General features: G+C 43.0%; 1 protein-coding gene across 2 annotated transcripts in view; it reads left to right on the forward strand.

The window, feature by feature from the left end:
• The first annotated feature begins 848 nt into the window (after window positions 1–848).
• SLAIN2 (SLAIN motif family member 2) overlaps window positions 849–25,871 on the forward strand; it is a 74,481-nt gene continuing 49,458 nt past the window's right edge. The window contains exon 1 of one of the 2 annotated variants that reach the window (XM_040966413.1): window positions 849–1,643. In XM_040966413.1, the coding sequence (XP_040822347.1) occupies window positions 1,255–1,643 (389 nt within the window). In that variant the 5' untranslated portion in view covers window positions 849–1,254. The remainder of the gene's footprint in view (window positions 1,644–25,871) is intronic. The other variant, XM_040966412.1, reaches the window with a different exon arrangement.

Raw genomic sequence — 25,871 nt, forward strand, 5'->3', positions numbered from 1 at the left:
GCAAAAATGCTACAGGGTAGGATTCAGTCCACACCCAGAGATGGCAGGGCTGGATCCTTGATTGCTAAGGGTGGAGGAGGCAATTAAAGGGAAACTGCAGAGGCAAGCCAGGGAGTTGACTGACACTGGAAGGGCAACAGGCCTGATTGGTTTTATTGTGTGTCAAGTGATACACAATCAGGTGCCACTGAAGGCAGAGTTTTGTATCCATACATCTCTCAGCATTCTTCAGAGTCTTCAAATGTTTCTGAAGTATTTTCAGAGGCATCTCTTAAAAGTTGAGACGGATAGGGCAAATGTTTTCCCCAGACTGCGCATCAATTAACCCAGAGGGCAGGGAGAGGTGAGGTTTTCTAGCCTGTGGTTACCTGTGGTTCCAGGGTGCTGCGCACTTTAAGCCAGGAAAACTGTGTTTAACCGGTGAGATAATTCCTTGAAAAAGAGTTTAGTACGGCGTTTGGTCTGCAGTAAGCACTTAACAAATGACAGTTTATGACTTTTCCCTGAGACCCCTGGCAACCTGTTAGGATTGAGGGTTTTCAGGAGGAGGAAGGGCCACAGGCTGTTTCTGACGCTGCTGCCAGTCCCACAATCTGTCTCAGGCAGGCGATGACTACATATTTCCTGAACCAACAGATGAAGAATCCCTGTCTCCGGCCCACGCATGGACTTGTCCCTCGTGGGTCAGGAAAGGCCCGCCAGTTCCAAGTGCGGTGCTTGGGAGCGGAAGGCACACTTCGCGCCCCTCAGGCCGGTCGCACAGTACGTCTCGCCCGCCGCCAGCCTCACCTCCCACCCGTGGCCACCGCCACTCCCCGGGCTAGCCCGGCCGCGCCCCTCCCTCGCAGCGGCCGCGTCCCGCCCCTTCCGGCGGAGGCCCCGCCCCGCCGCGAGCCGGGCGCCCGGTGCTCTCAGAGGCCGGCGGCAGCCTCCCCCACCGCCCGACGCTCTGAGGTCACCGACTGGGCCGGAGTGCGGGGGGCGGAGGGACGGAGGGAAGATGGCGGCAGAGGCCGGATATTGGCGCCGCCTCCCCCACTCCTGGAGCCGGCGCAGATGAGGCGGCTCGGCTGGGGCCAGCGGTGCTTGGGAACCCGAGCTGGGGAGACCCTGGCGGTGGAGCCTGGGCCTGCTCTATGCCGGCGCCTCGGCTAGAGTGAGCGACGGCGGCAGCGGCGCCTCTTTTCGTCGGGCTCCTTCCCTGTGGCTGTGAGGCCGAGCGAGCGGCCGGGCGGCGGAGGCGACGGGGCAGGGATGGAGGACGTTAACTCCAACGTGAACGCGGACCAGGAGGTGCGGAAGCTGCAGGAGCTGGTGAAGAAGCTGGAGAAGCAGAACGAACAGCTGAGGAGCCGCTCGGGGGCCGTGCAGGGCGCAGGCCCTCTCGGGCCCGGCAGCCCGATCCGGGCGGGCGCGTCCACTCCCTCCTCGGGCGCGGCGTCCCCTCGGGGCTTCCCCCTGGGCCTGGGCGCCAAGTCGGCCGGAGGGGCCGGCTCGGGCCCGAGGCGGACGAGCGGCGAGGAGCTGCGAGACGCCGGCTCGCTGCTGGCGGCGGGCGAGGGCGGCTTGCTGGACGAGGTGGAGCCGCTGCGGCCCGAGGAGCTGGAGCGCCTGTCAGGCTGGGAGGAGGAGGAGGAGAGCTGGTGAGCGCGGGGCGCCCGGGCTGGGCGGGGACGGGCCGGGGGCGGAGGTGCGCGTCCCGAGGGTCCCGGTGGGAGGACGTGTGGCATTGTGTTGGCGCCGGGTGGGAGGTGGTGAGGGGAGAACTCGTGGTTTCCTTGCTTTTGGCTGCGGGAAGGTCAGCTGGAGTTGGGGCGTGCGCAGGGAGAGGGGAGCGTGGCTGCTTTTTGCGGGTTTGTTGGACCCTCTGGGTGCTGGACGAGGTGGGGCTCTGTGGGGTCGGCATAGCTCGGGTAGTGCTGGCTGGTCGCCGTGGGAGGAGGAGTCGGAGAGAGGGGGAACTGCTTTGTAGGAAAGAGACCTTGCTTTTGGGCAGTGATAACCTAGGCTTTCGGAGGGTGACCTGGGCATTTTGGATGTCGAGAAGGGGTCCGCCGGTGGAGGCGTCCTCGGGCGCCCGGGGACTGCCAGTGTTGCCTGCGTGTGTGCTGCGGGCAGGGTCTGGGAGCTGTGTGTATGGGGGATGCGGCTCTGGCGGGGCTGGGGACCCGCTGCTGGGTAGGAGGGTGAAGGTGGCTTTGTGTGGAGAGGGCAGAGGATGGGGCTGCTTTGTGTCGAGAGCGAAGCAGGAGCCCTGGCTCGCTCTCTCATTTTTAAACAAGCATTGACTCTGGCATTTTTCGAAGCTGTGGAGTGACAACCGATTCTTCTTGCATTTCTCTGCCATCCTGGGGGCAGAGCAGAAGAGTCCTGGGTTACTGTCTAAAAGTGTCAGTCACGTCGTCGGGAGCCACCTGATGAAATTGTGACCCACACTTTTACGTTCATCAATGAGAAAAACACGAAGTTTCTCTCTCATTTTACTGTTACCGAATAAAGATGTCAGTGGGAAGTTCTTTCTCTTATTTCATCCTCTTTAAAGTTTTAACTTTTAGCTAAAATGTCTCCATTCTGTGAAATTGACACTTCTGACTTAGATGAGAGCCTCCCTGGAGCCCTGGAAGGGGTGGGGCTGGTTGGCAGGGTACTGAGATAGTTAAAGAGTTTTGCCTGGATTCAGCCCCTGACTTTGTCACTTACCAGCTGCTGCATGACCTTGGACGGGTTCTTCTGAGGTTCATTTTTCTTCCCCTACTTGCTACTTGAGGGAAAAGATAATAGTTCTTACCTCTTTAGAGTTGGGAAGGTGAAGCGGGATAGTATGTGTGTGCTTTGAGTACCCTGGGCCAGGCGTTTAAGAGACACCAATGTTAGTTATTATTTTTAAGCCTGGTTATTTAAATAAATATTTAGTTAGCTCTTGTATGATGTCACAGGAGAGTCTGCAAATTCTTGAGTGTTGATCTCTGCACCGGTCAGGGTTTTGTGGAAAGCCAAGTGTAACTAACACACATGAGCTACCGTGTCTACCCTGACTTAGAACAACAGAAGCACTGATCGTGCTCAAACTGGGAAGAAAACACTAGCACGCAGTAGTTGGGGCAAAAGTTTGAGTGGGTAGCTTTGGGGTGGAGTTGGGGAAGGAGCAGAAAGGACGTTTTGTGCTCTGGCAGAGTTGCTCTGCAAAGAGTTGCTCATAAGTCCTAGCAAGGAAGTTTTAAATGATAAGAGGTCCTCTTGAATATAATCATTTTAAATCTCCTTTTCACTGCATGGTTCCTAATATATTAGAACTGACCATGGTAGTCACAGTTTTTGTGTAAGTGTAAAATCATATCCTCTCTAAGGAATGCCAAGCAGGTATGTGCTTTAAAGGAACCCCGAGTCATCTCAGTGATGCTGATAGCAAAGCTCGTAATAGTGAGACTTTGCTGCACTCATCAACATGGACTCCACTTGGAGAAGTCTATTACTGCTTTAGTTTCTGAGCAAGTTTAGTTTCTGAAGCAAGCCTGATATACTGTGGCAGAATTTTCTTTTGACCAGATTCCTGCTTACTAATGTGTTCTTGGCTCCATGTCTTAACATAAATATTGTAGAAATCATAGTTTTTCCGTGAAAAGATTTATATAAATTGCAAGTTTGATGAATCATTTAAAATATGTTGGGTATATATTTGATGGGTAAGTTGAAAGGTGTAGCTGTCAGTGGCAAACAGATTCATAGTCTTAGGAGTTGTTTCTTTTGTAGCAAGCCAAAAACAAGCCCCCCAAAACACCTATCTTGTGTAATTTCTGTCTAGTTGATCTTTTTTGTGTGGAAGACATGTTTTTCCCCAGGTGTTTACACCACGAAATGCTAGTTTTGAAGGTGTCAGTAGTTTTGAAGATGTTCTGGGGTTACATAAATAAATGAAAAATCGGGTTCAGCACAAATTAGTTTAAAAAATTTTTGTGAAATGCAAATGTATACTGAATAGAATGACTCTGGCGTATGGATTGCTAACTGGACTTAGTCGATCTTTTTTTTTTTAGTGGGGCACTTTTTTTTCTAAATAATCTTATATAGTTGATTAAGGTGCAAAGGATCAAGGGCTACAGGAAAGTGGGAAGACCATTTTTTCCACACTAATATCATCATTCACCCCCCCCCCCCAATCTGGGGTCAGAGAAGAAGCAGGGAGAAGCCCCACCCAGCCTCCTACCCAACTTAGTTGATCTTTTTAAGTGTTCATCTCTGAGCATGAGTCAGTTACAGTTTTGTTGCAAGCCAAGTTGAAGGCATGTAAGCTAGGATGTGTACTCTGACTTGCCAGAGGAGTGGTGGAAGAACAATCCTGAGAAACTAGTGTTTGATAGACATGCTTGGAAGAAATGATGGTCTGCAGCAGTGCTTTCCATACTGTTATTTTTTTGTCCTCAACTATCCGGTATGTTCAACATTGTAACCTAATACATACATGTGTAATTGAAGAAAGTTTTACAAATGGAGATTATTTTTACTGACCTAGTACACTCTAATTTTTCACTTTTAATGAAGTAGAAAAAAAATGATGGTTACCATTCATTAAACTGATTCTGTGACCCATTTAATGCAGGGGTAAGGAACATCCAGCCCTTATGTGGTGCAGGAAATCATTTGGTCAGGCTCTGCCCAGGCAGCCACAGGTTTGATACATCTAAGGCAGGCTAATAATTTTAGTGTGATGTACAAAGGATTTTATGAACATCCAAATGGCACTTGAAAGAAAAAAAGGTTTTCTACCATTTCATGATCAGTGGGTTGCAGAAATACTGTTCTGGAATAACTCGAAGAACTCTAGGCAAGGACTCTCACATTGTGCATCTCAGTGTGTCATATGAGGCCAATGCTTGGTTATTTTGTTTTTTATACATTCATGAGATAGTATCTTTTCCTAAATAAGGGGACAATACCTGTATAAACATTAAAGAACATATAGTAGTAACTAATGGAAGTGGAATTTGAATCTAGCTCTTTAAACATCAAAACTTAGGCAGTTATCACTATTTTGCGTTCTCAAGTGTGATCCCTTTTCCAGATAAGTGGTCTTTTGACACATGTACTGTCACATGCCGAATAATCTCTTCTTACCACACAGCATTTTCTTCTCCAGAGTGTGTGGCTCTGGCTTATCATTTTTTAGGTAATGTAACTTTCTGATACTTCAATCACAGCTTTTGTTTTGTTTTTAAACTCTAGATGCTCTTTGTTTGTAGAGGCATGGTACCCCAGAACTATAATCAGCATTTTAAATCATACTCAACCAGATAGGGTATAATAGATACACCTTGCTTGTGCTTTTAAATGCTGCTGTTTTTAAAATATCAGTAACATTCATGGCCTGGCTCTGTAGCCTACTGGTTAGTCCTTACCTTGCACATGCCAGGATCCCATATAGGTGGTGGTTCTAATCCTGGTGGCTTCACTTCCCATCTATCAGTAACATTCAGATATCTTAAAATGCTTTCTTTTGGAGGTAGTATTGTGATTTTGCATCGTAAGCTACCAGCATCCCATATAGGTACCAGTTCAGGTCCTGGCTGCCCCACTTTTGATCCAGCTCCCTGCTAATGTGCCTGGGAAAGAAGCAGAAGATGGCCCAAGTGCTTGGCCTCTTGTACTCATGTGGGAGATCCTAGAGAAGGTCCTGGCTCCTGGCTTCCTATAAGCGCAACATCAACTGCTGTGGCTATTTTTGGAATAAATCAGTGGATAAAGATGTTTCTCTTTTAACTGTATCTTTCAAATCTTTTTAAAAAATATTGTTCGGCAAATTGCCTACAACAGGCTGAAGCTGGGAGTCAGGAACTCAGTCTGGATCTTCTTGTGGGTGACATGGACCCAAGTGCTTGAGCCATGCCCTGCTGCCTCCCAGGATGCACGTTAGCAGGAGGCTGGAATTGGAAACAACTGGACACAGACCCAGTCACCTTGATACAGATTTCTAACTGCTGAGCCAAATGCCCTGCTTCTGAAATCTCTTGGATGTTCATCATTACCAGTTAAGCTTCTCTGCTTAGACCCAATAGGAGCCAGTACTGTCAGTTTCTTCCCCATATTCTTTATACACAAGTTGTTAATCTGAGTCTCAAATCTAAGGTTTTAAAATTCATTTTATTCGTCTTTAGGCATTTAATTTTACCTCTTTCCCCTGATGCTTTGGCCATCTTCATCATCTTCATATTTGGTAGGCATACCTACTAGGGCTTAATGCAGTTGTTGATAAAAGTTTTCTAATGACTACATATTCTGAAGTCTGGAAACATAACCGTGGACTCCTTCCGGATATATAACAATCATGAATCACGCATATTATGGTTGTTCAGTGATAATTAGTTCTACTTACTATTGGGCCATAATGACATTTTAATGGATATTATGAAATATTTTGGTAAACTGTGCATATAGAGTTTTGCCTAAAATAAAATGAAGTTTGAAAATAGAAATTTTAAAATAGAAATTACGGTTTCTTTGGTTTGATTTGTTCATGGTGAACCCTTTAAGGGATCATTGTTCTCCTTTTGCATGTTCTCAGACAATCCATTTAATTGAATTAAGCAAAGAATCAGTTTGGAATTTTTCTACATACTGATTTTTTTCTTTCAAAATTATTATCTTTCCTCTTAGCCACACTTTTGATCCTATACTTGGTAGAAATTATTTGGTGATAAAATTTGTGTTCTTCAAAGAAAGCTTAGAACCACACAGGAAATGGTCGGCTTGGACTCACTTATACCTTAGTAGGTAGGACACAAAGATTAGTTACTCCTCACTAAAGTATTGAAGATTTCTCTGCACACCCCTCCTAAAACTGTTCTGTGCCTCAACTGTTGACATATGCCTTGTTAGAGTTTTAAGCCAGTTTAGACTATCCTAAAATCTGCCAAGTTCAGCAAAATTATGCTTCAACACTATAAACTGCTAAATACTAAAATGAAAATAGACACAAGATACCTGAATAGTACTCTATAGCCATTTTAAGGTGTATAGAAGTCGGCAGTATGTAAACTAAAACTGAAATGTCAATGAAGTAGTCACAGGATGTGGTTAAGAACTTGCATTTTTTAACATATTGGTTACTCAATACCATGTCAATTAATTCCATAATATTGTAAATTGTTGTTGATGTTGTGTTGGGGCTTTTAATAGATTGGGATGATATTCTGCCAGCTCTGGCTTCAGACCAGAGATGGTCTCCCCAAGAAATCATTGAATTTATCTGGATGATAAGATCTTGAACTCAAAAAAATTGTGTTTTCCATCATTTCGAGGTACATTTCGGGCTACATTCTGGCTTACTGTTCATCAGTTTCTCTAATTTGAACTTGAGTATCTTTTGAAGAATGTTTGTTCTACCTTGAGCACTTGAAAAGCTATAGATGCCGAAGAGTTCATTCTTTTCTCTTTGACCTAATATTCATTGCATATTTTGTTTCAGTGTGACTTTCCCTTTTTTGTACTAATGCTCTCAATATTTTCTGCAAGTTTTTTTTTGTTGAGATATAAATTATGTATCATAAAATTCAGTGACTTTTTGTTATATTCACGAAGTTGGGCAGTCGGTCCTAACTTCTTCTTTTTTTTTTTTTTTTTAATATGTTTTAATTTTAGAAATATTTTTTTCAAGATTTATTTTATTTTTCTTGGAAAGTCAGATATACAGAGATGAGGAAAGACAGAGAGGAAGATTTTCTGTTTGCTAATTCACTCCCCAAGTGGCCGCAATGGCCAGAGCAGCACCAATCCAAAGTCAAGAGCCAAGAGCCTCTTCTGGGTCTCCCACCTGGGTGCAGGGTCCCAAGGTGACTGCTTTCCCAGGCCACAAGCCAGGAGCCATGATGGAAGTGGAGCAACCGGGACACGAACCAGTGCCCACATGGGATCCTGAGTGTACAAGGCGAGCACTTTAGCCTCTAGACTCCTGAGTCAGGCCACTGACTGCTTTCGGATTCCAGGACATTGTCGTCATACCCCCAAAGAAACACCATTGCATTTGTGGTCACTCCTTATTTCCCTGTCTCTCCAGCTACTTTCTGTGTCTATCACATTGCCTATTCTGATCTTGTATGTGAACGAAATCTCATAATATGTGACTATCTGTGTCTGTCTTCTTTTATTTAGCATGATTTTGTTAAAGTTTATGCATGTTTTAGCATATGCTAGAACATTCCATTTTATTTTTTCATTCCTTTGTACGTCTGAACAATATGCCATTGTGTGTACTTACTACATTTTATGTATCTCTTCAACAACCGACAAGCATTTGGGTTGATAACACCTTTTGGTTGATAGCAGCAATGCTGCTGTGCAAGTATATGTGCTGAAATTTTTAAATGAACTTATGTTTTCGTTCTTCTTGGGTTTGTGCTGAGGAGAATTATTTCAAATGGTAACTCCATGTTTATCTTTTTGAAAAACTGTCAGGCTGTTTTCCATAATTCCTACAAAATTTTATGTTTCCACAAGCAATGTATGTATGAGGGTTCTAATTTCTCTACAACTTGTTCATCTTTTTTATTATAGCCATCCTATTAATCTCTCCCTGTGGTTTTGATTTGCCTAATGATGATCAACTTTTTTTCTGATATTTATTGGTCATTTGTGCATCTTTGCAGAAATGTCTTCAGTCTCCACCTGTTTTCTGAGTGAGTTATTTACTGAGGGTTTTTTTATGAGAGTATTAAATTTTTAGTATTTTATTTTTGATAATTTCTGCATAGTTGATTAATGTGGGAAGGATGAAGGGCTAGAGGAAAGTGGATGAGGTAATTATTTCCACATTCTCTTTTTACTTTCCTGTATCTGGAGGAAGGGGGGAGAGACAAGAGCAAAAACCACACCCATCCTCCCAGCCACCCCATGCCCTGCTGGGATGGGGCCAGCCACTAATGCCATCCCAGGGTCCCCAATGTCGGGCATGCTACGAGGAGGTTCACACTCAAGTGGTTTCGGTAGTTTAACAGTTCTGAATTCCTGTAGATATTGCTACTTCAAACATGATGAAATCCCTGTAGAAAAGAGTATCGTTAAGTTTTAAAGAGTTTTTGGAATATTCTGAATACTGATCCCAATTGAAATTGATTTGCAAGTGTTTTCCCTCATAATACATGTTGTTTTTTCACTTGATAAAATCATTTGAAGCATAAAGTTATTATAGTTTGAAGCCCATTTACTTGATCAATTTATGTGTGTTTTGTTTTTTGTTACTTGTGCTCTTGGTATTATATTTAAGGAACTAGTGCCTGGGCCCAGCACGGTGGCGCAAGTGGTTAAGGTCCTCGCCTTGCATGCCCGGGATCCCATATGGGCGCCGGTTCTAATCCCGGCAGCCCCGCTTCCCTTCCAGCTCCCTGCCTGTGGCCCGGGAAAGCAGTCAGGACGGCCCAAAGCTTTGGGACCCTGCACCCGCGTGGGAGACCCGGAAGATGCTCCTGGCTTTGGACCGGCATAGCATCGGCCCGTTGCGCTCATTTGGGGAGTGAATCATTGGACGGAAGATCTTCCTCTGTCTCTCCTCTCTGTATATCCGCCTTTCCAATACAAAATAATAAAAAATAAATCTTAAAAAAAAAAAAGAAACTAGTGCCTAATGGAAGATCATAAAGTTTGTTTTTCTTTTTCTTTTTTTTTTTGCTTTTATTTATTTGTTTTAATAATGTATTCTTTTTTTTACATTTTATTATTATTATCATCATTTTATGATACAGTTCCATATTCCCTTATCCCCTCCCCGATTCCCCCCCCCCCGCCCCCCGTCCTCTGTATCATTGCTAACATAGTTCTTCATACACAGTCATATGTCCTGTTAGTTTTTCCTTAGCTCTATATTGAGACCTTAGAGAGGGATAAAGATCTTTGCTGGTTTACTCCTCAAAGCCTAAAGCCCAAAACTCAGTCTGGGTTTTCTACCTGAGTGATAAGGGCTCATGCTCTTGAGCTATCAGCTGCTGCCTCCTAAAATGTGCGTTAGCAGGAAACTGGAATCAAAAGTAGAGCCAAGATTCAGAATCAGTCAGACATGGGGTGTGAGGATTCCAAGTGGCATCCCAATTTCTGTGCCAAATGTCTACTCCTAAATTATGATTATTTATTTAAAATACACAAGAGGCTGGTGTTATGGTTCAGTGGGTTGGAATAGCCTGTGTAACATAGGCACCTCATAAGAACAGCAGTTCAAATCCCAGCTCTTCCATTTCTCATCCAGCTTCTTGTTGATGTGCCTGAGAAAGTAGCTGAGGAGGCCCCCGGAGTCGGGCTTCAGCCACCCATGTGGGAGACCCAAATAGAGTTCCTGGTCTTGGCTTTATTGCAGTCATTTGGCAGAAGTGAATCAAGAGATAGTAAATTCAGTCTCTCCCTCTCTTTTTGTAACTCTTTCAAATAAATAAGACTTTAGAAAATAAAATGTAAGGCCCAGTGCTATGGCTAATTGGCTGTGATCCTTGCATTGCACAAGCTGGGCTCCTACAGGGGCGCCAGTTCATGTCTTGGCCTCTTCACTTTCCTTCCAGCTTCTTGCTTTCAGTCTGAGAAAGCAGTGAAGGACAGCCCAAGGCCTTGGAACCCTGCACCTGTGTAGGAGACCTGGAGGAGGCTCCTGGCTTTGCATTGGTTCAGCTCTGGCTGTTGTGACCACTTGATGAGTGAAACAGTGGATGGAAGATCTCTGTCCATCCTTCTCTCCAATAAATCTGACTTTCCAATAAAAATAAAATCTTTTTTTTTAAAGATTTATTTTTATTATTTTTTTATTGGAAAGGTGGATATACAGAGAGGAGAGACAGAGAGGAAGATCTTCCGTCCGATGATTCACTCCCCAAGTGAGCGCAATGGCCGATACTATGCCAATCCAAAGCCAGGAGCCTCTTCCGGGTCTCCCACATGGGTGCAGGGTCCCAAAGCTTTGGGCCATCCTCTGCTGCTTTCCCGGGCCACAGGCAGGGAGCTGGAAGGGAAGTGGAGCTGCCAGGATTAGAACCAGTGCCCATATGGAATCCTGGCATGTTCAAGGCAAGGACTTTAACTGCTAGGCCACACCACCGGGCCCTCAATTTTATTTTTGTAATGAATCTTTTGAAATTTCCTCTATGTAATTGGGCTAGAATTGGATCCCAATCGATCTGACTCTGCTGAAAACATTTTTTCCTTTTTTTTTATAAGATGTTTTTATTTTTTAGTGGAAAGTCAGATTTGCAGAGAGAAGAGACAGAAGATCTTTCATCTGCTTGTTCCCTCCCCATGTGGCTGCAATGGCTGGAGCTGAACCGATCTGAAGCCAGAAGCTCCTTCCGGGTCTCCCATGTGGGTGCAGAGTCCCAAGGTTTGGACCATCCTTTACTGCTTTCCCAGACCACAAACAGGGAGCTGAATTGGAACTGGAACAGCTGGAACACAAATGGATGTGCTTATGAGATCCTGACTTATGCGTTGTGAGGACTTTAGCCACTACACTGTTGAGCTGGGCCCTGCTGAAAAATTTTCAACCATTACCTAACTATACTTTTTTTGTTGTTGTAAAAATAAAAAGCCATTCTTTTTATTTATGAGAGAAAAACAGAGATCTCCATCCATTGTCCTGTCTTCAAATGTCCTCAACAGCCAGTCAGGCCAGGCCAAAGCAAGGAGCTGGGAACTCGGTTGAGTTGGAGTCTCCCAGGTTGGTGACAGGGTCCCAACAATTGAATTGATAGCTGCTGCCTTTTAGGAGGTATTCCACCTGCTGGTTCATTCCCCAAATGGTCGCAGTGGTTAGGGCTGGCCAGGTAGGAATCAGAAACCTGGAAGTCCTCCTGGGTCTCCCACATGGGTAGCAGGGCCCAAGTACTTGATTCATCTGAAGCTTTCCCAGGCCTGTTAGCAGGAAGCTGGGTCAAAAGTGGAACAACCAGGACTCAAACTGGCACTCACTTGTGTTGCCAGCTTTGTAGACAGCAGCTCAACCCTCTATTACAGTGCCAGTCCCAGATGAGCATGTTTTCTATGCTAAGTATTAGGTAAGGCATTTTCTATGTGTTAAGTCATTTAATGTGTTGATATCCTCTAGGTTTTTCTCCAAATACTCTCAGTAGCCAGGACCTGAGCTAACTGAAACCAGCAGCCAGAAACTCAGTCTGGGACCTGCTGCCTCCCATGGTACACAGCACCAGAAAGCTAGAATCAGGAGTGAAACTGGAACTGCTCTACCTTATATCCACCATACATAATATGTTTAATGCAGCCACCTTATATTTGTGTCTGTCTTATCTAGATTTTTAGCTGTGTAAGCAAAAGGACAATAGCATATTCTTTAAGTTTCTGAGCTCAGTCACATCAAGTTGAATGATTTTTGGTGATGTTAGGTTAAAAGGTAATGAAGGCATAAAATAATGAGTTTGAATTTGTTACATAACCCTCTACCATTTGTACATGAGGAGTTTCACACATAGTTTTGACAGCTGTATTAAATTTGTACTCTTATAATAAACACAGACATATTAGTGCATGTTATTAGAAAATTGCTTTTAAAATAAACCCGTAGTGATATGGCTATTTAAGTTAGGATTGTAAAACTTGTAGTTTGTTTAAAACATCTTTGTACTCCTTGTGATTTCCAACTTTTCTTTTTTGAATATGAATTGCTTTTATGAAGAAAAATCATTGTTAATATACAAATCAGTTTCATTAGTCTGTGGTCATACAAGGTTCATAATATAACATTATATATCATGGGCTCAGTGCAATGGCTCCATTGAATATCTTCCACCTTCCAGCAGCAGGATCCCACATGGGTACCAGTTTATATCCTGGCTGCTCCACCTGGGAAAACAGAGGAGCATGGCTCAAACCTTTTGGACCCTTCACATGGGAAACCCAGAGGAGGCTCAAATTTCCTGGCTTCAGATCAGCTAGGCTTTGGCTATTGCGGCCAATTGGCGAGTGAACCATCGGGGTGGAATATCTTTCTGTCTCACCTTTTCTTTGTAGATCTGCCTTCCCAGTAAAAACAACTAAATCTGGGGGGGGGGAGGGTGGAGGGAAAAAAGCCATTAATACTTCCCTTATTGCTTAATGCAATAAGATTTTATATATAACAGCCAAAAGAAAAGTCGTTCTAAGTGTAGACATGTAATTTTGAAGATACTTATTTTGACATGAAAGAGTTACAAGGAGAGATCCCTGGTTCACTCTCTAGATGGCCGTAATGGCTGGAGTTGGGCTGGTCTGGAGCCAGGAGTCACGAGCTTCTGGATCTCCCTTGTGGGTGCAGGGACCCAAGGCCTTGAGCCATCCTCTGCTGCTTTCCTAGACCATTAACAGGGAGTTGAATTGGTAGTGAAGTGGCTAGGACTTGAACTGTTGCTCATATGGAATGCCAGCACCGTTAAGTGGATGATTAGTGTGCTATGCCACTGCACTGGTCCCCAGGATTTTTTTTGTTTGTTTTTGATAGAATTGGAACAGCTGATATGTATGATCTTACTATTTCTTATTCCTATTTTTAACTTTTCATTTTAAGATGTACGTTCTATACCTGTATCTGTTAAGTGTTTTGGATTTACCTAATTACCTGTGTAGTCTATTCTCACGTAGGTAGAGGAAGAAATTTATTTAGCAGAAATACCAGAAAAGGAAGCATAGAATGATGTAACTCACGTCATGTAACCATTCTGGATCTCTGATATTACCATTGCTCCTCAGTCTCATCTTTGGGACCACCCTGCATGTAAATCTCGGTGCCAGAGTGCCCAGGAAGCTTCATGCTGATGCCCTTGGTACCCAGACTGGCTGCTTGCCTCTTCCCTTATATTTACCCTCCTTTGTGCCCTGCTACCAGGAATACATCTGTAACTATACCTTCTGTTAGTGCAATTTTGACATTTTTATTTATTTATTTAGATTTATTTTTATTGCAAAGTCAAATAGGCCACTAGGCTACCTCGCCGGGCCCATCAGTTTTGACATTTTTAAAAAGATGTATTGATAAACAGCAGAAAGGAGTAATGTGTTAATGTAAGTGAATTTACAGTATACCAGTCCTTACAGTAATGACTTGTGCTAGTCAAAGCACATTGTGATGGTAACTGCATTTGCGTAATAGTTTTTACAACATGAATTTGTAGAAGCATTTAAAGTGAGATTTGCAGTAATGATAGTTCTTGTTTTGCTTGTTGCATTTATTCTTCACCATGTCTTCTGTGATGTTTCATTTGGGAATCTCAGTTATAGAGGAAATATATTCCTTTATAGATAGAACTAGCTTATTTAAAAGGAGGGCTTTAAACTGGGAATGGCTTATAAATGCAAAATATTTTGTTTATTTTGATCTGAGGAAAGAAACCTGGGCTTCTTGCAATAAAGTTGAAATTTTCCTAAGGGTGTTAAAGGACCATAAAGAAAATAAAAGTGATTAAATCTTTTTGAAATGTGAGGAATGGGCCCCCCAGTGCCGTGGCCTAGCGGCTAAAGTCCTCGCCTTGAATGCACCAGGATCCCATATGGGCGCCAGTTCTAATTCTGGCAGCCCCACTTCCCATCCAGCTCCCTGCTTGTGGCCTGGGAAAGCAGTTGAGGACGGCCCAAAGCCTTGGGACCCTGTACCGACGTGGGAGACCTGGAGGAAGTTCCTGGCTCCCGGCTTTGGATCGGTGCAACGCCAGTCATTGTGGTCACTTGGGGAGTGAATCATCAGATGGAAGATCTTCCTCTCTGTCTCTCCTCCTTCTCTCTGTACATCTGACTTTACAATTTAAAAATTTTTTTTTTTTTTTTTTTTTAGAAAAAAGAAATGTGAGGAATGATAGAAACAGGGCAATTCAGTGCCTTTCTTGTGAAAGTATCTGGAAAGGTGAAGCAGGTAGTGCTGTTAGAAATTGAGACATGGATGAAGCAAACCATCTCCCTCTAAAGACTTACTAGAAGGAGCTCTCTCTTCCACTGGTTCTTTCAAGAATTTCTGGTCATCTATATAAGAGTAGAATAGTACTCAGACAAATCTGTTGAGACCTGTTTTGTTGGGAAAGTATAAGAAGCAGGAATGGACCAGGCTGAGTCTGTAAATGACCCCACTCTGATAAGCTTGAGGAATGGAATTTCATGGATGTCATTAAGTTAATGAGGAGGTGTTTAGTGTGCTCTTAGTACCTAGTCAGAACTGCATTTTATAATTATGAAGATGTTGCGTATCTTCATTTCTATTTAGTAGCTATAGACAGATTAATTTAGCAGCCACAGGATGTAAAGATGTACATCTTTTAGTATATGTATTGCTGAGCAAGCTCAAGATGTATATCTTTTGAGTGGACCTGTTGATTTCCCCCTTTCAGAATTGAATTAATAGATCTTTTATTGCCAATTGATATTCTTGTTTGCCGTTAAGTCATCCTTAACTAGGACTAAGCTGAAGAGGGCTGAAAAACAAAACCCAAAGGCAGGCAGCCTCACAGTTCAAACATCTATGTTCCATATTGGAGAGTCGGGTTGATTTCCAGATCTTCACTACAGCTTCCTCTTAATGAGGATGCTGGGATAGTGGTGATGGCTCGAGTAGCTGGGAGACCTGGATTAAGTTTCTGACTTCTTATTTCAGGCTGGTCCAGCCTCAGTTATTGACGGCATTTGGAGAATGAACTAGCAAATGAACTAGCTTGGGTCTGGCACAATGACTCAATTAGCTAATCCTTCCCATGCAAGCACCAGGATTTCATACGGGCACCAGTTTGTGTCCCAGCTGCTGCACTTCCCATCCAGCTCCCTGCTTGTGACCTGGGAAAGCAGTGAAAGATGGCCCAAAGCCTTCGGATCCTGCACTGGTGAGGGAGACCTAAAGGAAGCTCCTGGTTCCTGTCTTCAGATCAACTCAGCTCTGGCTATTTAAGAAGTGAACTGGTAGATGGAAGTTCTTTCTGTCTCTCCTTCTCTGTAAATCTTTCAATAAAAAAAAAAAATGCTCAAGTTCAATCTCTCTTTTGCTTTCTTTCTACTTCATGTATATATGTATATATATGTAAAATATACGTTTTTACAGAAAAAAGGAAAACTCATGAATCTTGGAATCTTGAATCTAGAGGTTTAAGACTAATGCTGTCTTCATGATAGTACAGGCTAAGTTAAAAACTGACAAGCTCTGTTTGAGGCCGCAATTAGGTTTATCTTAATTCATGTTATATTGTCTCTAAGTGTGAAGTGTAATCGCCTGTTGTGTTTCATCTTCAAATTCCAGGTCTTGCCAATGGTAACTGCTATAGAAATGTTCATTCAAGTGACTAACTGGAAAGTGACACTAAGCTTTGAAGGTGCTTAGAATTTGATTAGGAGAAAAAGTGAACATGGAATTCAAGTTACTGTGAAATCAATAATAGGATTCGTAAGAGAAAAGTTTGTATGGACTTGAGCATGAACGCTAATAATTTGAATTGGGATACAGAGGGTTTTTCTTGCTGTCTTTTAGAATAAAAAAAAAAAAGCAGTGGGGGTGTTAGGACACAGTGAGTTAAGCCATTGATTGCTTCAGATACCCACATCCCCTGTCATAGAGCTTGCTCGATTTCTGGCTATTCTGCTTCTGATTCAACTTCCTGCTTATGTGCCTGGTAAAGCACTTGATGACAGCCCAAGTACTTGTGTTTTTGACCCATTTGGAGACCTCGATACAGTTCCATGCTCCTGATTTTAGCATGGCCCAGTCCTGGTTTTTGTAGCCATTTAGAGTGTCAATAAACAGGTGGAAGACCTCTCTGTCCTTAGACTCACAAATAAATAAATGTATAAAATAAAAGAGAAAGAAATTGCACCTGAGTAAAGAGAAAGGGCCGTGAAGATACTCGAAGTGTTTAGAACAGCACCTTGCACAAATTGCATGTATATTGGCTGTCATTATCCTCAATATTATCACCCTTTGTTTATTTTAGTTTTAGATGGTCTAAATTTGCATTGAACTTTTAGAAAGATTTTTAACTTCATAAATGTGAGTGATACAAAATCAACTCAGCAATTTGTACTGTTTAAATTGCTACCACCATTGATTTTGAAATAGTAGATAAGGTAACTAGAATATAATACTTAATACAGGTTGAACCTCCCAACTCTGGAAATTTTGGAGTGCTGATGTATCATTTAAGTAGAAAGCTCCACACTATGAAGCTTAATTTCATGTTCAAAATGACCTTTAGCCTATAGCATTTCTATTACATATATACGTGTGTGTGTGTGTGTATAGATAGATAGATAGATTTTGTAGATATATTTAGATTTTCCAGATATTTTTATCTGGTTTATATTTTCGTTCAGTGGGTAAACTATTTTAACTTTGAAGCTAGTTAGAAACTAATTTTAGAAACTAGAAATACTGCAAATAGAAAATTGTGAAGAACACAGTTTAATATATTTACTGTATTTAAAACTTTAATTATTGTTTTGTGGATTCTAACTTTATGTCGTCACATCTTAGGTAATATTTTCATAGAAATTACTAAGAATAAATTTTTAAAATCTGGCTTTAGCCCTAGTTGATCAACTATTGAAGGTTTTTTTAAAGCAGTATCTGTTATCTGAAATCTCAAGGATTTAACATTTGTTTAAAGTTAGGACTTTTTGTCCAAGAACTACTGTCACTTCTGCAAGTAAGATTAGTTTTAGCCACTCTGAATCATTATGAATCAGTTGTGTAGACTGTAATATGTGTATGTTATATATGTACATAATCACACAGACACTTGCATGTTTTCTGTGAACTGAAAAGCTTCTGGTATTAGGAATTCCTGTGTATAATTGAACTTGAAAAGTTACATATACGAGGGGTTTAAAGTGTTCATGGAAAAACTACACAGATTTAACTTTCTAGCACCAAAATAAACTTATCTTTTAATCTTTTTCTTTTCTTTTTTTTTTTTTTTTCAAATTCTTTTTGTTGGAAAGGCAGATTTACAGAGAGAAGGAGAGACAGAGAAAGCTTCAAACTGCTGGTTCATTTCCTCAATGGCCACAATGTCCGGAGCTGAGCCAGTCCATCATTGTAGACATGGACAAGGCAGAGAGTCCAGCATCATATTGTCAAGATATATTTAACATTTTTCATTGAGAGTCCAGCTTTGATTTGTAAGTAGAGATGCATACTGCATTGTATCCTCACATCTGGATATAATAGTTTTCATTACACAGTTACTGTACATCCACTTAATGAAAAGCCACAAAACAAATTCAACAAAAGGAAGAAAAATACTAATTTACAATACCATGAAATTAAGTAACATGCAACTGAATGACTAATGTGCCACTGAATAAATGAAAAAAGAAAATCAAGAACCTTTTTTGAAGAAAATGATGCTACTGTGTGACCCAGGAGTCAGTGAAGAATTTAGTATGAGGAGAAAAACTGTTTTGAAGAATTGAACAGAAAAACAGAAATGTCAAAATCCATGAGATATGTTTTCCATTGATCTTTGTTGTTGAAATGTGTCTCCTGTATGCAGAAAAAAAAAAAAGATTTTTTAATCCAGTCTACTAAATGATGATGTTTGGTTGATGAGTTTAATCCATTTACATTCAGGGTTAATATGAATAGGTGGTAATTTGGTCCTGTCATTTAGCAGTGAGTTGTTCATTTGATTTAATCTTCTGTTGTTTTTTTACTGGGATGTTCCTCACATTTGCATTTGATTTTGGTGACTGCTATTCCTCTGCTCTGTCAAGGGAACATTTTTATGTATCCTTTGTAGGGCAGGTCTGAAACAGGTGTATTCTTTAAGCTTTTCTTTATTGTGGAAGAATTTTATTTATTATTTAATTAAATTCATTTTTTAAAACCCAGCTTCTCTTTCTGCATTTTCCAGAATTCCTGTAACTTTTTTTTAAATTTTTGAATTAGGTGGTGCAATTTCATATAGACTGGGATTCCCCCCGACACCAGCTACAACCCCCAGATAGATTTTCCCCATTTTACTACAATGGTGTAGTCCTTCATAAGGAATCAGATTTCCATCAGTCTCTTATTTAAGTGTACCCTGACTTTGCTGGTACAAACAATGTCAGATAGTCCAGCATCCCCTGTCTACACATTTCCAACAGTTTCATTGAGAATCCATTTTTCATCTGGAAGCAGGAATGAATGTTGCATTATACCCCCACATCTGGATATGGTGGACTCCAGTACTCCATTACTAAATACATTTCCATAATTGAGAAGCCATGAAACAAGGTCATCAACCGCAACAACAATGACAAAAACAAATTATAGCACCATGAAAAAATGCACCATTGAGTAACCAACACATGGATGACAAAAAGGAAACATAAAAATCTCTTGGAAAAAATGATGCCACCGTGTAATCCATGAGCCAGCAATGAATTCAACAAGAGAAAAGAAAGTCTTTGGAATAAAAAAAACTGAGATAAAAAAAACCATCAAAACACATGGGATGCAGCCAAAAACAAAGCAAAACCAAAGAACAGTATGGATTGGATTGTTGAAGTTACTCTTTCCATGCTGATTTTCTTATATAAGCGAGAACATATAGTATTTGTTCTTTTGTGATTGACTCATTTCACTGAACATATTGGTCTCTAGGGACCACCTGGTTTAAATAGTATAATTTCATTTTTCTTAATAGCTGAATAATATTCCATGGAGTAGATGTACCACAGTTTAACCACTCTTTGGACGCACATCTGGATTGTTTCCATGTATTTGCTATTGTAGATTGTGCTGTTGCAAATACAGGATTACAGATCCCCTTCTCATATGCAGATTTCATTTCAATTAGGTATATTCCTAGGAGTGGGATAGCTGGGTCATATGGCAGATTTATTTGCAATTCTCCAAGCACCTCCATACTGATTTCCACAGTGGTTCCCACCAGCAGTGAAGGCGGACACTCTTATATTTGGTCTTTCAATCGTGTCTTATTTGTTAAATACTTTCCTTAGTTTGACTCAATTCCTCTTCCAACTTTTTGATTGTTTCTCCATTGCCGCAAGAAATATCTTCCAGTTCTGATATTCATTCTATCGAGACTTTTCACTGAATTTTTAATTTGCTCTATTGTGTCCTTCATATCTAATAATTCTGGTTGATTTTGTTTCAGTTTTTCTATTTTCTATGTGACATATTCCTTAAATTCCTACATGTGCTTCTTGTTGTAGATAAGCTTTATAACAAATTTTTAGGTTCTTTGTTCCTCATTTCCTCTGTGTATTCCTCAATTAACTCTGAGGTTGGCAAAGAATTTTGCTCCTTTGCAGGGGAATCTTCTGTAATATCCATTGTGCCTCTGTCTCTTCTTTTGCTCTTGGTCTTTGTACTTCAGTTATCAGATTCTTCTCCTTAGGGCAGGTTTCTAAGTTGTGTCACCCACAGGTGTACAGATCAATTTTACTGATGGTGTTTGGAACTCAGTTCTTTGTTTGCTTTCAGTTGTGCCACTCCCTCCAGCAAGTTTCAGGTCTAGTCTCTTGTGTTAGGCTTCCACCATGGTCTCAGTATCCCCAGCTCCTGGCTTACCACCTTCCACTTCTGTGATCCCATGCTGAGGCTGCACAGTTGTCTATATAACCTTTCTCCCACTTCCGGTTTGAACAGGTCTCTGGATTAGGAAGAAATCAGGTGTTATAAATAATTAAGTTGATGGTGGTGCTGATCTTGCCAGAACCTGTTACCCATTAGGTGTGAGGGCCACCTGGACCTATTTTGACCCGAAGATGCCAAATTAAATATTTTCCTTTTGGGACCAGTGCAATATACTGAGCATAGTAAGTTTGATCCCAGCTCAGTGCATGTGTAGTTCCATCCACAACCTTTGCCTCCCTACACAAAATGGCACGCAGTGTGGGGTCTGATGGTGGTCTGAGCTGTAAAGTCCATCCTGTTCCTGCATTGCCTTTTTGAGATATACTGTTCTCTGTCTCTACTCCTGGTCAAATCAAACAAATCAGCAGATGGGCAGTCCTCTGCCTGGGTTCACCTCCTTGGCTCCCAGTGAACTCCCCTTCCAACCTGGTTGCTGGAGCTCAGTTCGCATCTAGCTGACTGACACTGGTGTATCTGGTCACTGCAAAAGCACACTTGTTTTTGCTGCTTTCTCTTGTCCGTCAGTCTCTAGGTACCTATCTGCTGTCGGCCTAATCTCTCCGGTTTCCTAGAGTGTGCCCTCCTGCTTCGCCTTGGCTAATGATTGTTTAAATGTGTCCTTACCATATTCCACTATCTTGATTCTCCCATAATTTTATTTTCTACAAACTCTTTTGAAGGCCTCTTGCCTTGAGCAGTGTGCATAGACTTTGAGCTGTTGCCACAAAATTCAATATAATATAGTTAATAAATCGAGCTCAGTGTCTTTCCTGAAAAAAAAAGCAACCCAGGTTTTTTTTATTATTATTTTTTGTTTTGACAATCTTTACATAGTTAATTTGGGCAAAAAGGTTCAAGGGCTACAGGAAAGTGAGCAAGACCATCACTTCCACATTGTTTCCTTCATGCGTCTGAAGCAAATGGGGATACCAAGGGAGAAGCCCCACCCAGTTTCCCACCCACCTCAAGTGCTGGATGTGGGGCATGCTCTGAGATACTTGCTCAAGTGGTTTGGATAGTTCACCAGTTATGAATTGCTGCCACTCTCGCCGCTCCAAACACGATTGAGGTCGTTAAAGAATCCACTGCTTGACATAGTCCATCATAGCGTCTCCATTTGCCCAGTATTTCACTGCCAACATATAGCTGAGGTGGTTGGTTGACTTGTTCTGTCTTCTGTCTTTCGATGGTTAGGGTTCTGAGTCCAGCATTTCGATTGCGGAGATCCCCAAAGAAACTTTGTCTGAGGTGTTCTAAGACCAGATTCTTGTATGTACTAGCAAGTGCAGGGCCCAGCACAGTCCATCACCCCGATCAGCTGGTGGTTGTAATTGCTGGGTTGATTCTGTTTTTAGCCGCGACTTCTACTGGAACCAATGGGTGTTGCAGTCCAGCCTGGTTCTGCCCAGTGCATTCTCGACCCTCACCTAAACCAGTGGGAGCTGCAGCCTAGTGAGAGTGACCCACAATAACCCCCCCAAGGCCCGCCCCCTACCCTGGTTAGCCAGTATGTGTAGCAGACTAGTCCAGTCTGTCCCACATCCCATTTGGCTCCCGTACATGTCGTTGAATATTGAAGCTTAGATCCATCTAACCAGCTCAACAATCAAGCCCTCACTGGTCCTCCTGTGGTAGTGGTAACCCAAGAGGGAGGAGCCCACTATTTCCCTCCTAGATCTCTCACTCCTGGATTATGCACTCTTCAGGTGGTTCTGGCATTTGACTTGACAGAATTAGCTCCCAGTGCCAGTTTCTGCCAGCTAATGCTGCGGCTAAGCCCAAACAACCCTCACCCACTCTAATTTTGTTTGCACCAGTAGGAATAATCTGCCCAGCCTGGCTTTTCGTTGATCTAGTCCACATGAGGCACACAGGTGTTATAGCCCTGCTTAGTCTGGTCTGCCCCCATCCCAGCTCATGCTCTCCAGTGGGAGTAGCTGTCCAGCAAGGGAGCCCTCCCTTATTCCCATGCTGGCTCTGCCCCCTCCCTTCCTGGTTCTCACATGCGCTGGATGGGCGCTGCAGTCATATCCGGCACAGGCAATCTCACCCTGGCATTCCATATTGTGTACTGGTTTTTGTTGCAACCAAACCTGGCCTGACCCACACTCTGTTCTGGCGCTCGGATTTGCTAGTGGATGACGTGAACTGATTCAGCCTGGTCTGCCCCCGACCAATGCCAAATATGCCAGTGGGAAACTTCCCGTGCCCTACTCTGGCCTGTTCCCATTCATGCTTCTTGCGCTTTCCTGCAGGGCTTGTATCCTGCCAAGTTGCCCAGGCTCCTCCATCAGAACTTCTTCCAATGCCAGATTTTGCGCATAGCAGGAGGTCCATCCATGAGCCAGCCTTACTCAGTTTACCTCTTGTCCTAGCAGGAACATTGGGTTTTCCTGACTGGCCTTCAACCCAAGCTGGTTCTTGCTGTTGGATGTTTCAACCCAGCCATGGTTCATCCATACCCACATACAGCTCACACATGGTTCAGTAGGCGTTGAGACCTAGCCTAGTCCGTCTCACATCTACCCTGGTCCTCCAGACACCAGACAGTGTTGGGATCTGGGCCAGCCTGGTGCTTCCAGTCCCAGTCTACACTTGTGCCAAGGGAGACTACAACTGTTTCCTGATCAGAATGCAGCCCCCATTCTAGCCCATGCACCCCTTGGTGGAAACCTTAACCCATTTAGGGTGTCCCCTTAGCTCCCCAACCAGGCCTGTTCCCAGCCATAGATCACATGCAATCCAGTGGTTGCTCTGATTCAGCTTGGCTCAGCCCCTCACTTGTACTGGCCTCTCCCTTAGGCACTGTGGCTTAGTGTGCCTGACTCACGCAGACCAGCAGGTGTAAGAGCCTATCTCGGTATGACATGTGCTCCATCCTGGTCTCTAGTTTCGCTTGTGGGTTAAGGTTTGCTCAGTCCTGCCCGGTACACCCTGTTCCATTACCAACCCATACATTAGGCAGTCATTGGAGCTCCTTTGCCCAGCTTATCCGACCCCCAGGTCTGGACCACATGGTCACCAGCGGGAGCTATGACTCGCCAGGGGAATTGCCCTGGTTCCTCCACTTGATCCACTCCCGGACCCAGTTCTCATACATGCCATTGGGTTTTAGGCCAGTGCCCAGCACAGTCTGGCATTCCATTTGGCCTTGTATGAGCTGCAACCCAGTTTTTGATTGATGCTTTCTTGGTTGATGTCACTGTAATCATTACTCCCCAGCAGTACAAACACTGGGATTTCTCCTTTCTTCTCCCCCTTCTTAAAAAAAAATTGCTTAGTTTGTATCTGAAAGACAGTTACCGAGAGGAGAGACAAAGAGAATCTTCTATCTTCTGGTTTATTTCCCCAATGGTTACAATAGCTAGAGCTGAGCTGAGCTGAAGCATGGAGCCAGGAGCTTTTCTAGAGATATTCTAGGAAGATATTTCTGAAGAGTTGATATTTAAGCTTAGGCCCAATAGAAAATATTAATGAGCTTAGTGAAGCTAGGCAGAGGAGGGTAATATAAGTGAACAGTGGAGTTGAATTCATTTCTGGCAAGAGAACAATATCTTGCACAAATAACTTAGAATCAGAAGTGTTGGCTGTTCCAGAAATAGAAATTGGTTCCATTTGGCTGTTTAAAGAGTTGGATGTTAGAGGAAGGTGAGTAATGGAACTAAAGAAGTACTGCCACAGTTAGGTCATCACTTGGATCTCAAGGACTATGGCCATTTTGGGAAGAAGCCACAACCCAAGGGCAAGAGGAGACTGGCTCAGAATCTTTAGCAGAGCAGTGTACATAGAATCAGGTTTGTATGTTAGGAAATACTTTGACTGCATTGTACAGAATGGATTTAAAGTTTGAGGTAAGAGAAGTAAGAGGAAGAGATGTTCACTGATTCACTTCCCAGATGGCTTTAACAACCAGGATTGTGCCAGGCCAAAGCCAGGAGCCAGGAGCTTCAGCCAGATCACCTCTCTGGGTGGCAGAGGCCCAGACACTTGGGCTTCTTTTCCTGGGCTGTTAACTGAGGTAGATCAGAAACAGCAGCTGGAGCTCAAACAGGTGTTCATATGGGATACTAGTATAAGGCAGTGGCTTTATTCATTATTTATTTATTCATTATTTATTCATTACAACACTGGCTTCCAGAGATTTGTTTTAAAGATGTATATATTTGAAAGGAAGGATGACAGGGGTTGGCAGTGAGATGGTGTGTCTGTTTGGCGGGTGGTGGTGGGAGTGGTGCTCTTGTGGGCACATTATCATCTGCTGATTCATGCCTCAAATAGCGTGGAACTCCATCTGGGTCTCCCACATGAGTGGTAGGGGCACAAGTACTTGGAACCATCTTCCATGACTTTCTCAAGCAACTTAGTGGAAGCTGGAGTGAACACTGTGCTATTGACACTAGAACTGTCTCCAGTATGGGATACTAGCATTGCAATTGGCAACTTAACTTGTTGCATCATTGTATCACCCCCTAAAATCAGGCATTTTCATATTTAAGAAAATACTTTTTCTTTTTAGAAATGGCTTTGGTCCTTTGTTCAAAAATTTTAGAATCTTCCTCAGGTCTCCCACATGCATACTGGGTCCCAAAGTCCTGGGCCATTGTGCTCTTCCTTCCCTGGTCACAGGCAGGGAGCTGGATAAGAAGCAAAGCAGCTAAACACGAACCAGAGCCCGCCTGAACTCCTGACACTTGAAGGGGGAAGATAAGCCAGTCGAGCTCCTCATCACATGGACAGTTTTTAAGACTTATTTGTTTAACTTGAAAGTTAATATTCCAGAGAAATAAGGAGAGAGACAGAGATCTTCTGTCACTGATTCACTTCAGGGCCAGTCCAAAGCTGGGATCCAGCAGCTCCTTTTTTGTCGCCCAAGTAGGTGCAGGGGACCAAAGCTTTGGGCCACCCTCCGCTGGTCCTCCTGGCTGTTAGCAGAAAGGCGAGGCAGTGGCCGTTAGCAGGAAGGTGGGAAGTGAGGCAGCCAGGACTAGAACCAGCACCCAAATGGGTTACTGTTGCCTCAGGCTGAGGATTAGCTAGCTGTGCCACCAAGCTAGCCCCTTCAGGAACTTTCAGTATATCTCTTGTATGATTGTGTTTTGTAATCTTTTTGTTAAAAAATCTCTTTAAATTCCATTTCCCTGGGCTACTTGAAGCATCCTTTTATACTTCTGCCTTTAAAAAAAATTTATTTATTTTATTGGGTATGCAGACGTACAAAGAGGAGCAGAGACAGAGTAAGATCTTCTATCTGATGATTCACTCCCCAAGTGGCCGCAACGGTCAGTGCTGCGCCCATCCAAAGCCAGGAGCC

This window comes from Ochotona curzoniae, unplaced genomic scaffold (assembly GCF_017591425.1).
Source record: "Ochotona curzoniae isolate NIBS_2020 unplaced genomic scaffold, NIBS_Ocur_1.0 scaffold_4505, whole genome shotgun sequence".
NCBI classification, from domain to species: Eukaryota; Metazoa; Chordata; class Mammalia; order Lagomorpha; family Ochotonidae; genus Ochotona; species Ochotona curzoniae.